Source organism: Rattus norvegicus, chromosome 19, assembly GCF_036323735.1.
Source record: "Rattus norvegicus strain BN/NHsdMcwi chromosome 19, GRCr8, whole genome shotgun sequence".
Taxonomy (NCBI): Eukaryota; Metazoa; Chordata; class Mammalia; order Rodentia; family Muridae; genus Rattus; species Rattus norvegicus.
Genome location: NC_086037.1, coordinates 25,067,817 through 25,078,569, shown reverse-complemented (window position 1 = coordinate 25,078,569; position 10,753 = coordinate 25,067,817). Strand labels below are relative to the sequence as shown.

Here is a 10,753-nt window from a genome sequence, read left to right as displayed (position 1 = left end):
TAATCAAGCCTTGAGGAAAAATTGTCTTTGAAAGCAGGAGATGCTCAGTGGCTCTGCCCCAGGAAAGGCTCCTGGAAAGGGCACCTCTGCTTATGCTCAGTACAGTGAGATTATTAGCAGGGAGGCAAAGTCTGCTCCCCATGACATCTGCTGTCCCTTCTTGGACATTCTATTGTCTCCTAGAGAGTTCTGGCATCCTCTGTGATGTCACCAGTGTTGTAGTGACAACCAGTGCCCTAGTTTCTCTCAGTCTGAGTCTGGCAGTTACAAGCTAAGACATGTTTTCCCGTCTTCGCAAGCGTTTTGGGAGGGGGAACGTCGATTCTGGAGAGACTAGAGTGAAGGAGTCTAGCCTTTCCTCTCAAAGTAATGATGGACAAAGACAGCACTTCTGGGGAATGTTCAGTAAGTACTGGGCAGTATATTTTGAGCTTCCTGTCAGGGGGGCTGGAGGCTTAAGCTGACCTTTCTAGCCACAACAACTGGAGCATCTGAAAAGGAATTGAATTTCCATGAATATCACAATTCCTTAAAGTCAAGGATTTCAGAACTTTAGATTCACCATCCCCACTGGGAGGCTATAGTAAGGCCAATGCTATTATCCTGGGAACTTCTGGTCTTTACTTTTCAGTTCATTTGTTCTGTTACATTGATATAATAACCTCATCAGGAGTCATGGAGGGTCCACCTTTTCTGAGTTTAGACAGGGCAGCAATGTACTTCACTATCATTGCTTCTTTAAATACAGTGGATATCTGACAGTAGGAACAGGGGGAGAATTGTGCTCCAGGCAATAACCTTATGTTCTTAGACCTTCTCTGATTTCTTCTAACTGGAAGGGTCATCGTTAGCTTTATATATTAGAGGTTGTGTGTTACAAACATTTTTCTACAATACAAAAGCTATTTGGAACGTGTAGACCAAGATGCAGCCTGTAACCTATTGGCACTTCTGGGGTTTTGGTGTTTCAAATAGGGGAACAGATAAGTCTGTTGACCATGTCCTCCTTGGAAATGCATTTTAAATCTAAAGTTGTTGGCCTAGAGTACCAGGGTAGGACATCTGAGTGTCTCCAATCATTCAAATGTTGTAGATGGTGAATTTATCATCTGAGTTCTGAAACCACAGGGGTGAGGAAACCAAGCTGTACCCTGTTCAGCTGATAATAATCCTGGAGAAGCCATCTCCGTCGTCCATGTAAGCACGTGATATCCGGCATAGGGAACACCTGGCTGCTTACATCTCTTGGTCTCTATAGAGTAGTGGGAGAACTGAGATCCACTGAGGAGGATCTTAAGCATAGACCAATCGCCTAGCAGTGACACTGGGTTCCAGGCTTGTTCTCCTGTTTAGGCCTAACTGTGGTCTATGTACACTCTATGCATTCTCCCCATGCAGGTTCACTTGTGTTCTTCTACCTACAGACGCTGGGAGAGAAACATCTTCCCCTGAAACTGCCCTAAGCGAGAAGCAGGCCAAGAAGGAAAAGGAGAGGCTGATTAAAGAGCTGCAGCTCATTACCGAGGAGAGAAATGACCTGAGATATCGCCTGAGGTTTCTGACAGAGAGATCCAAGAACAACAGGTATGGATCCCTCCAAGTGCTTTGTTACATTCCTGGGTCTGCAAGGTCACCTTCATATTATCCTATTAAGGTTTTGGGTTCTAGAAAGCTGTGCCCCCTAACCACCCTGTGCTAAACCTCACCTCCCATATAGAGGAGATTCAGAATCTGACCCTGAGGAGCGAGATGGAAAATGGACTCATCTGCTTCCATTTATTGAAAAGCAGAACTTGTGGTCTGAATGAAGAATTCAGGAATAAAGTCAGGGAGAGTGAGTGCCCAGTGTGCATTTGCAAAGCCCTTGACAGCTGGTGTCTTTGCAAGATTGTAATTGCAGTGAGTTTATGGTCAGTCTCTGTACTGCTAGGCAGGGCACTGAGTGCTGGAAGATCCAGGCAGCAGCCTGAGGGTCCTGGTCCCAAACTGTTCATCTCAATGCTTGAGTAGAAGGTCTCAGGCTCAGGCCTGTTTGTTATTGTCTGTGTGTCTTGCCCTCTGAGACAGCAATGGTGCATGCATTTCTCCTGGTTCTCACAGTGCTCTCTGTTTCCATATTTCTCTTTCTCTTTCTCTTACTCTGTTTACATTGCTCTTTTTTGTGGATATGTCTCAGTCTGTGAGTCTGTGTGTGCATACATCCAAATGCATATGGACAACTTTTGTATGTTTATATTTCCCTCCACACTTGGAATCTAGGGGTCTACATCTTGGCCTGAGTATTTACCTGTAACACTTTCATGGTCATGTGAATGCTTTGTTCTGGGAGCCCCACTGTCAACAACACAGTTCTTTGCCTATGTGGACACGTTTGTCTGTTTATTTTTATTCTTTGTGCAGATTATAATTTTGTGTTGATATACAGTCTGTTATCAAAACAGGAGAAAAGAAATCACAGGTTTCTGGCTGTGTTGGGGTGGGGGAGCATGGAGAGGTGTGGCCTAGGCCCTTGATAGCTTAACTGGCTTGACTGCAGATTTCCTCTTGATTGAACAAAGGGAGCCAGGGAACCCTCCCTCTGGATGCCAAGCTTCTGGTGTCCTGGACGCAGAAAAACACGTTTCTGAAGCTGAAGAAGATCCCAATATGTAGAATTCAGAAGGTGTTCTTCCAGGACTGGTGTAGTACAGGACCCACCCCAAGTTCATATATTCCTAAATGCTGATGTTCATAGTATTCTATCATTTGGGGCCAGGCCACACTTCAGGCCAAATCCGTATTACGAAGACCTGGAGAGAATGGAGGAGGTGGTCATGTCAATTCTGCACAACTTAGAGATGGAGAACACTGAGATCCATGAGAACAGCCATAAGCTGAAGAAGGAGATTACCTTCTCTAGGTAAGTCCTGGTCAGAAAGGCTATCACCTGTGGAATGGCCATTTCTGATTTCTTTGTTATGGATTGGAAGGTCTTCAGCTATGATTCTATCTCTTGTGCTGTTTACACATCAGTGTGCCAGGGTCATTAGGACTCAGTTTTCAGTTCCATAAAAGACTGTTACTCATCCCAGGATTGTCTAGGCATCTTCAGAAGGCTCCAGATAGAACAGTAGTGATTGAAGTCAGCAGAAGGTTATTAGGCTGACCTGGACCTATGGTGTCATACCAGGTTTTACAAAACTTAGTGCGTGGACCACATGGTTAGCATGACCTTCTCTTGGTTCTACTGACCTGCTTTGAGGGTGTTTGCCAACTACTAATTGATGTTGCCCCCATGCATTGGGCTTTCATGGATAGTTGTAGATCCATGTTCTTTTTGAGAGATGCGGACACTAATTGGTGCTCGGCCCAAACAAACAATTTATTCTTCCTGGAATTAACTCTTTGTGGTTTGTGCAGCAGCCTTATATGTATCGAGATGTATTTTATTAACTCTTCAGGGGTACCTGGAACCTGGTATGTTTAGTGGGACTTGGGAGTAGGAATGGGAGAAAGGGACAGCATGATCTTACTATGCAGACTGTATTTCCAGAAACCTGCTCAGCCAGCTCCTGATGGAGAACACATGTAGGAAGAAGTTGGTCCCACAGAAGCAGGGGAGCAAGGAGGGACATCTTGATTGTGCACTGAGCCAGAAATATTTGGTTGACTTCAACAAGAAAGATAAAGACCAGCAACGTCCAGATCCAGCATCATCAGGTAGGGACGAGCAGCTGAGTTAGCTTAACTATATCTGATAAAATTTGCCAATTTGATACAACTTTGCTTTCTCCTACCACCTTTCTAATTTACACTCCCAACCAGCCAACCCCCTCATGCAATGGAATTGTTCATTGCTCTGCCTATGCACAAGTATTCTGGGAAGTTAACCACTTTTCAGAAACTGAATTATTTTGCAAGTATATTTTGCTGCTCTTTTTGAATCTGCAGTATAGAAATGGTGACAGATGAATAACATACCTCATTATTGCATATCCATGTGATAGATGGGATCCTATGCAGAGTTTTGAACAACTTCATGGTCCTTTGACAAATGACACTCTGTGGTCATGTGACTTCTTGTGTAGGAAGCACCTTTCTGGGATAAGAACCAAGTGCAAATGTCAAATTAGTACTTGTCATTGGCTTTAACCTTGGTGACATATGGACATCTCCTTTCTTCCTGCAACCCAATGAGGTCTCTTCCCATTGCCCTGTTCTTGGTTTGCACTGGTTTAAGTCTGGGTCCCAGATTGGCAGCCCACATTACTGTGAGGCTTGCTGGAGATTTTGCCCTGCCTGCAGAGTTAGCAACAATGATATCAGTTAAAAGGTCCATGTCGACTGTCCAATAGAACTGAGGTGGTAGAAGGCAGCATTCTGAGAGCTGGCTTGCATTTCCCCACCAAATCAGTGTCTGAAAAACTGCCTTCCTCTCCCAGGTCTCAGAAAGTGCAAGAGAACTGGAATTGGACACACACCAGTAAGAGAGCTTCCTGAAGAATGAGTTGCTTTCTCAGGAGTCCCTGATGACAAACATCCTGAATGGTAACAACATTTTTTGGATGAGTATTCTTCCTCAGAGTTAATTTGTCATTTCTTAGAGACCCTCAATTTATATAACACTAAGACAGCCTGACTGATTGAGGTCTTACTCACTTTCTTTTTCAGAAAACAGCACTTGAGAGACAACTTGGGGGACTGCCTTTCATTATGTGTGCTAGAGGAGAAACAGCAATACGTCTATGCTTCTAAATGTTCGTTAAGAATATGCTCTTTAGAAATATTTTTGTTTTGATTTTCATTGAAGTTTTCTTTTTGTTGTTTCATATTTATATGTTCTTGTTACTATTTTTCACTTTGAAATATTTTTAAATATTTTTATTCATTTTAATCCTGTTTTGTTGTCAAAATGTATTTGTTATCAATAAAAATTGAATTCTATCTCTTGACTCTTAAGACCATCATTCTTACTTAAGGGTTCTGTCCCCTCCTGTGGACTTAGAACTGACAGCTAGAGATGGATCTCTGCCTGTTCCATGGAGCCTGGGCTAATTAGTGAATTCAAAGTCACCAAGGGGTACCCAGTGTCACAGTGTCTTTTTTGAGGAGAATGTGGCTTTTTCTCGGCACACACTTTATGATGTAATCACTGACATGCTTTACCCAATTGTTAGGGTCCATGTGGTTCTTCTGAGAGAGCAGCAGATGCTCTACCCTGTGAGTCATCACCACAGCTCCTGCAGGTGGCTTTTGTTATTCCACATGAGGTGCTGTATTAGGTGGACAGGATCACCTCCAATTAAATAGAGAGATCTCAGGAGATGTGTGTTCACAGGGAACTTACTGAGCCGTGCCTGCTCAATGTGTTAGGTTGCCAGGCATCCCTACAGGGCTCAGGTTCCCCACTGCTCATTGTGGGTCAGGATCATCCTCCAGCATCACTTAGTGTCCATATTAGAGCAGATCTTTCACCTGTTGTCAATGATGACCATATCTGTTATGCACATCTGATAAAATACAGAATAGAAACTAGCTTCCTGTAAGCCAGCTTGGCATAATGAGTTCTTTTGGTAGCAAGAAAAGTATCTTAATCTAAGCAGTTTAGGGAGGAACCTCAAGAGCATCCATAGTGAATGTAGCCTACATCTGTGAACACAGGTTTCTTTTGGAGAGCAGGCCTGTGCAAGCCCAGGACCTAGGTGGGACAGTTCAAGCTACCCTTTTTCCATGGCCAATCTGGGATCGTATTGAGAATGTATTTTTTCCAGGTGACTCATTTCCAATTTATGGAATGGAACTAATGTACTGAGAGTGGAGGTGACTCACAGAGTTAAAGTACAGAAGGAATAATCCAGATGTCCACAAAAGCTTGCTGTCACCCCAGGGCTTTTAAAAGCTCAGCAGGTAGAGAAGCAATGTAGTATTTGGTTATTCTCATGCTTAGGTCTAGTCATTCATTATAAGCTGAACATGACACAAAAAGAGTCATCTGTGTCACAATAGAAACTAGTTGTAACTAGATTCACACCACACTATCACATCACTACCGTATTTGAGGTTCTCAGTTACTATCTAAGAACCTGGAAGAGGCCTGGGTCTTGCTACACAAACTCATAATTTATGTGTTCATGACACTGTGTGCTTTGTTCTGTTAATGCTACCATTGGCATACAATACCTTGGATACTTTGTACTGACATCTGTCACATGAGACAATAGTTCATGTCATCCTAACCTGAATAAACTGTCCTTAGAGTACAGTGTGGTATGAGGGGCCTTCTTTTCCTGTGAGATAGGAAAACATTTCCAGTCTTCAGTCAAGTCTGTCAGCCATTGTCCAGTGCCTGTCTTGAGATGTCCACATTTTCAGCTGAGAGTCTTCATCCAGGCTGCTCTGTAATCTTTTAGAAGATTAATTGTGTTCCAGCCCTAGGATTTAATTCAGTGTCCCTGTACTTACCAGACATGCTCAAAGCCATAGGTTCTACCCTAACCGTGTGTTTTTTAGAGAAAAAAATAAAGAACCACATTGCACTTGAAGTTTCTCCTCCAACATAAGGAGAGCCTGCATAGGGCCTTTAAGTAACTCTAAGCCCCAGTTCCCCACAACTCCCTCTATTGATTCCATTATTGATGTGTTTCATAGCAGCTCACTTTATTTTTGGTGTGGAAAGAATGTGCACCATGTCAGTAAAGGCTCTGTGTGTGTGTGTTTGTGTGTGTGTGTGTGTGTGTGTGTGTGTGTGTGTGTGTGTGTGTAGTCCCTAGTGAAAACTGTCCAGGTGCAGGCAGACTCATGTTACTACTGTCCCATGGCACCTTGCAGGCATTGAAATGGTGGGCTACTTTAATACAGCCTAAACCGGGCTGTGCATGGTTTGCAGTGAGATTGTGATGTCATCCCCACTAGAGAGAGCAACATAAGCTTCATTTATTACATGCTACTTTTACCAAGGTGAGGCAAAGCCTCATCTTATAGAGTGTCTGGTAGGATTTGACAGCAGGAAATTAATTCAAGGCTCAAATCAAATCAATCGATTACAAACAAAGAGAAAAATACAAAGAGTCAAGGGAACCACAAGATGTGTGTTGGTTTTTTTGTTTGTTTGTTTGCTTGCTTTTTTTGTTTCTTTTTTTCTTTTTTTTTTTTTTTGTTGAGAAGATCCACCAGAGAGACAACCCCTTCCTCGAACAAACTGCATACAAAGAGACAATACCTAAATTGACAAAATTAGAAATGAAAAGGGGATATAACAATAGACAATGAACAAATTCAACAATCCTCCCTGGTTTGAGTGCCCTGGGGAAGTTGGGAAGCCACTTTTCCCTGACCTGTGTGACTTTCCCTGCATAGTGAGCTCTCCTGCAGGATATACTTTCACATGCTTCTTTAAAAGCACCTGTTCCTCAGATCTAGATCAGCTGTGAAAACAGGCCTCTTCAAGATAGTGTGAGAGCTACCCCTCCCAGCTCAGAGCTGCAACACCATAGGATCCTCCAGCCCCAGTGCTGTGTGGGTCCCATGGAGAAGTCAGAGCAAAGTGCCCCTTCTGAGAAGTGACTTAGAACAGAAGGTTCAGAAGTGACAGTCAACCCCCAAGTGCTTCTTCCAGGAGAAAGCAACCAGCTCTTCTTATGAAACAGTGTAGGCTCCCACATGACCCAGTTCTGTGATTGGAGAAGATTTTCTGGAGCTTAGTTGCCCAGTCACAGTGGGGCTACATTCTTGATCCATGCTCATTCCTACAACAAACGGTCCTCCCCCTCCCTCCCAGGCCTTCAGTTGAACCCAGGTCCTTCCAGGACCAACAGACTTGAGAGAACAGAGTGCATCCCAGGGGAGAGAAGAGGCCTGAATGATTTTAAATGGGATAAAAACCCCATATCCACCATCTAACAACGTTAGGGTTTGTGCATATGTGGACTTCAGAACCTTAAGGTCAGATTTTCTGATAACAGCTGCTGGTGAAGCTGAAGTCTACTGTGGGTGGGATTGTCCCAGGCAGGGAGGGGATCTGACTCTGCAGGCCTGGCCAGCTTCTTCATTCTCCTGAAACTAAGTGTTGGTCAGCTGTAAATCTGAAGTGAGAGTTGGTTTTTGTCAACTCAAATGGATGAATTTCAAGTCTCACACACTATGTGAGACACACATTTACCCACAGGGGATTTGAACTCACTTCTATAGAAGTGACTGGGGCGAACAGAGGGAAAGCATTCTCACCTTTAGCATTCTGTCTGTATCAGAGACGATGGGGACTGGCTTCCTCGACAGACATGTCCAAGCAGACACACCGTGTAATGGGGGAAAACTGAGGTAAGAAATGTCCTGGGGACAGTGATTTCAGATTGTGCCTTCAGTCAAAAATCTCTGTTGCCATTAAGTCAAGCAGCCTTGGGCCTCCTAAACTTGTCACTACGTCAGGGTGTCTCTGCTCTCACACCTGCATCAGGTCCTCCTCAGATGAAGGCTTCTCAAAAAAAAAAAAATATATATATATATATATATATATATATATATATATATATATATATATAGCAATGTTTCTAAACCTGTGGGGTGAAACCACTCACAAATTTATATCAGATATTATAACTTATAAGAGTAGCAATATTTGTTATGAAGTAGTAATGGAATAATTTTGTGCTGGGGGTCACCAAGCATGAAGAGCTGTATTAAAGGGTTGCATCAGTAGGAGGGATTTGAACCACTGCCATAGAAGCTGACACATGGGAGCAGACTCCTCATGTGAGTAGAGACCCATGGCAAGGGATTCTGTGTCCTACCTTAGGAACCAGAGGCAGAATCTATCCCAGGAGTCTGTGGGTCACCTTGTCTTAAATTCTTCCAGGGTCAAGAATAGCATTGATCATCTCAGCAGAGTCAGCTTGCACAGCCACATCAGGCCCATGGCTTCCCTTTACAGAGAAGGATGTGGGTCTGAGTGACAGCCAGTGAGACTGAGGGGACCCTGATACTCATTTGCTTTGAGCTGTGGTTTCTTCAGGTGTAAAATGGACGTGTTTCTGCTGAATTGGGTTGTTGTGGAGATTAACAGAACATACAACCTGCTCAGTGTCTGCCTGGCATGGACACCTGCTGGTTAAATGGAAGCTCTCGATGGTGATGCATTTAAAAGTAGAATCTCGAGCCCCATAGTGTTAGATGTCAGGCGACATACAGGGGTTGTAAGGGTTTTGTGATTCCAAGAGAGCCTTGAATTAAAACCAAAGGATCTTGTTTTAAATTAAAAAAATCAAGTATAAAGTTCCAATATGAAATAATCATAAACAGAAATGAGCTAATTCCTGGAAGTCATTTAGTTTTTCATTTTCTGCTTCTATTTTCAAGGCATCTAGAGTAGCACTGTACGAGATCCTAAAGCCTTCTATTATGGTGCTGCCCATTCTTTCCTCTCTCCTTGAGGACTTCTCAGGTGACTTAAGAAAACCTGATTTCCTTTCAGATTGTCCCCAGCTGCTGTGATCTCTCTGTCCATGGGCATTGCCAAAAGCTGCAGAGCCAATGTGTTGTTTTACAACACAAAATTTCCAGACATCAATTTTACCAATGAAGTCTCAGGAATCAGATGCTGAATTCAAGTAAAGCTCCCAACTGTCCTTCCTAATTCACTGTTCCCCCAGAAGAAGGGCATTGTAGCTCCCTCTGCACGCTTTCTTAAAAATCCTTCAACTCAAAGACTTTCCATTGCCCTACTTATCTTCATTTCCTATCAAGTTGTGCCTTGATCTGCTCTAGACCTAAGTGCCCTTTAGCTTTGCAGTAAAGGTGTGAGGTAGGTGAGCTGAACAGTAATAAAGTCCATGTTCACAGTAAACAAAGAGCTCTTGCATTAAATGTCTGTGCCCTGTCGATGCTATACCACACAATACTTTTTCATTAAATAATACATTCAGGGAGATCACAGTGTGATCAAATATTTTGTAACATAACTTAGTAATGTTCTCTCTATTACATAAGTCAAGTACTATCCTGTGTATTCTGGTCTTTTTCTGTCATGTCTGTGTTCATCACCATGGGAATCCCAAGGAACATCAATCCTGGGCTTTTGAAACTGTTGCATACAGCCAACCGGGGACCAAAACTACCCAGGAGACTACTGATACTTGACACACATAAAGTCACCTCCCTATTTTCATATACTTTATGGCAAGAATTCACCATTGCTGACCATGTCTCATTATCCAACGTGCTCCTAAATGGAAGAGTTGGGGTCAAGGAGGTCACTAACAAAGCACAAAACACCCATCTCAGATAAATATGTATGCTTTTTTGAATTCAAACATCCATGGATGTCAGGACACAATTAAAAGTCCAAACATAAGGATAAGAGACATAGAAGAGAATTGAGATTTCCAGTTCATAGGTCCAGTAAACATCTTCAGCAAATCATAGCAGAAAACTTCCATAAGGTAAAGAAATAAAAGGCCATAAAGGTACAGCAAGCCTACAGAACGCAAATTAATTTAACCAGAAAAATTTCCTCCATTCACATAATAATTAAAACACTACATGCACACATAAAAGAAAGAATATTATACGGGGTAAGGTATAAATATCCAGTAACAAATGAATTCAGACCTATCTGATTTACACCAGACTGCACAACGGAGACTCAAAAAGCCAAAAATCCTGGACAGATGTAATGCAGACCCAGGTTCTTATACCCAGCATAATTCGCAATCACCACGAATGGAGAAACCAAGACATTTTATGACAAATCCAAATTTAAACAATATTTTTTCTCTAAGAA

At 42.7% G+C, this 10,753-nt stretch overlaps 1 protein-coding gene across 1 annotated transcript; it reads left to right on the top strand.

Moving 5' to 3' along the window:
* The first annotated feature begins 235 nt into the window (after positions 1-235).
* LOC134483281 (disks large homolog 5-like) lies at positions 236-4,923 on the top strand. The gene is made up of 6 exons (XM_063278576.1): positions 236-405; positions 1,425-1,584; positions 2,756-2,899; positions 3,533-3,699; positions 4,422-4,527; positions 4,651-4,923. Exons 1-5 carry the CDS (start codon positions 279-281, stop codon positions 4,484-4,486), a joined length of 663 nt encoding a protein of 220 aa, XP_063134646.1. The 5' UTR covers positions 236-278; the 3' UTR covers positions 4,487-4,527; positions 4,651-4,923.
* The last annotated feature ends 5,830 nt before the right edge of the window (positions 4,924-10,753 follow it).

What these genes read in the sequence shown, in the direction of transcription:
- LOC134483281 (XM_063278576.1), top strand. Translation starts at nt 279, where the DNA reads ATGTTTTCCCGTCTTCGCAAGCGTTTTGGGAGGGGGAACGTCGATTCT. An exon ending in GAGAGATCCAAGAACAACAG is followed by an intron (nt 1,585 to 2,755) that starts GTATGGATCCCT and finishes ATTTGGGGCCAG; the next exon opens with GCCACACTTCAGGCCAAATC. An exon ending in TCCAGATCCAGCATCATCAG is followed by an intron (nt 3,700 to 4,421) that starts GTAGGGACGAGC and finishes TTCCTCTCCCAG; the next exon opens with GTCTCAGAAAGTGCAAGAGA.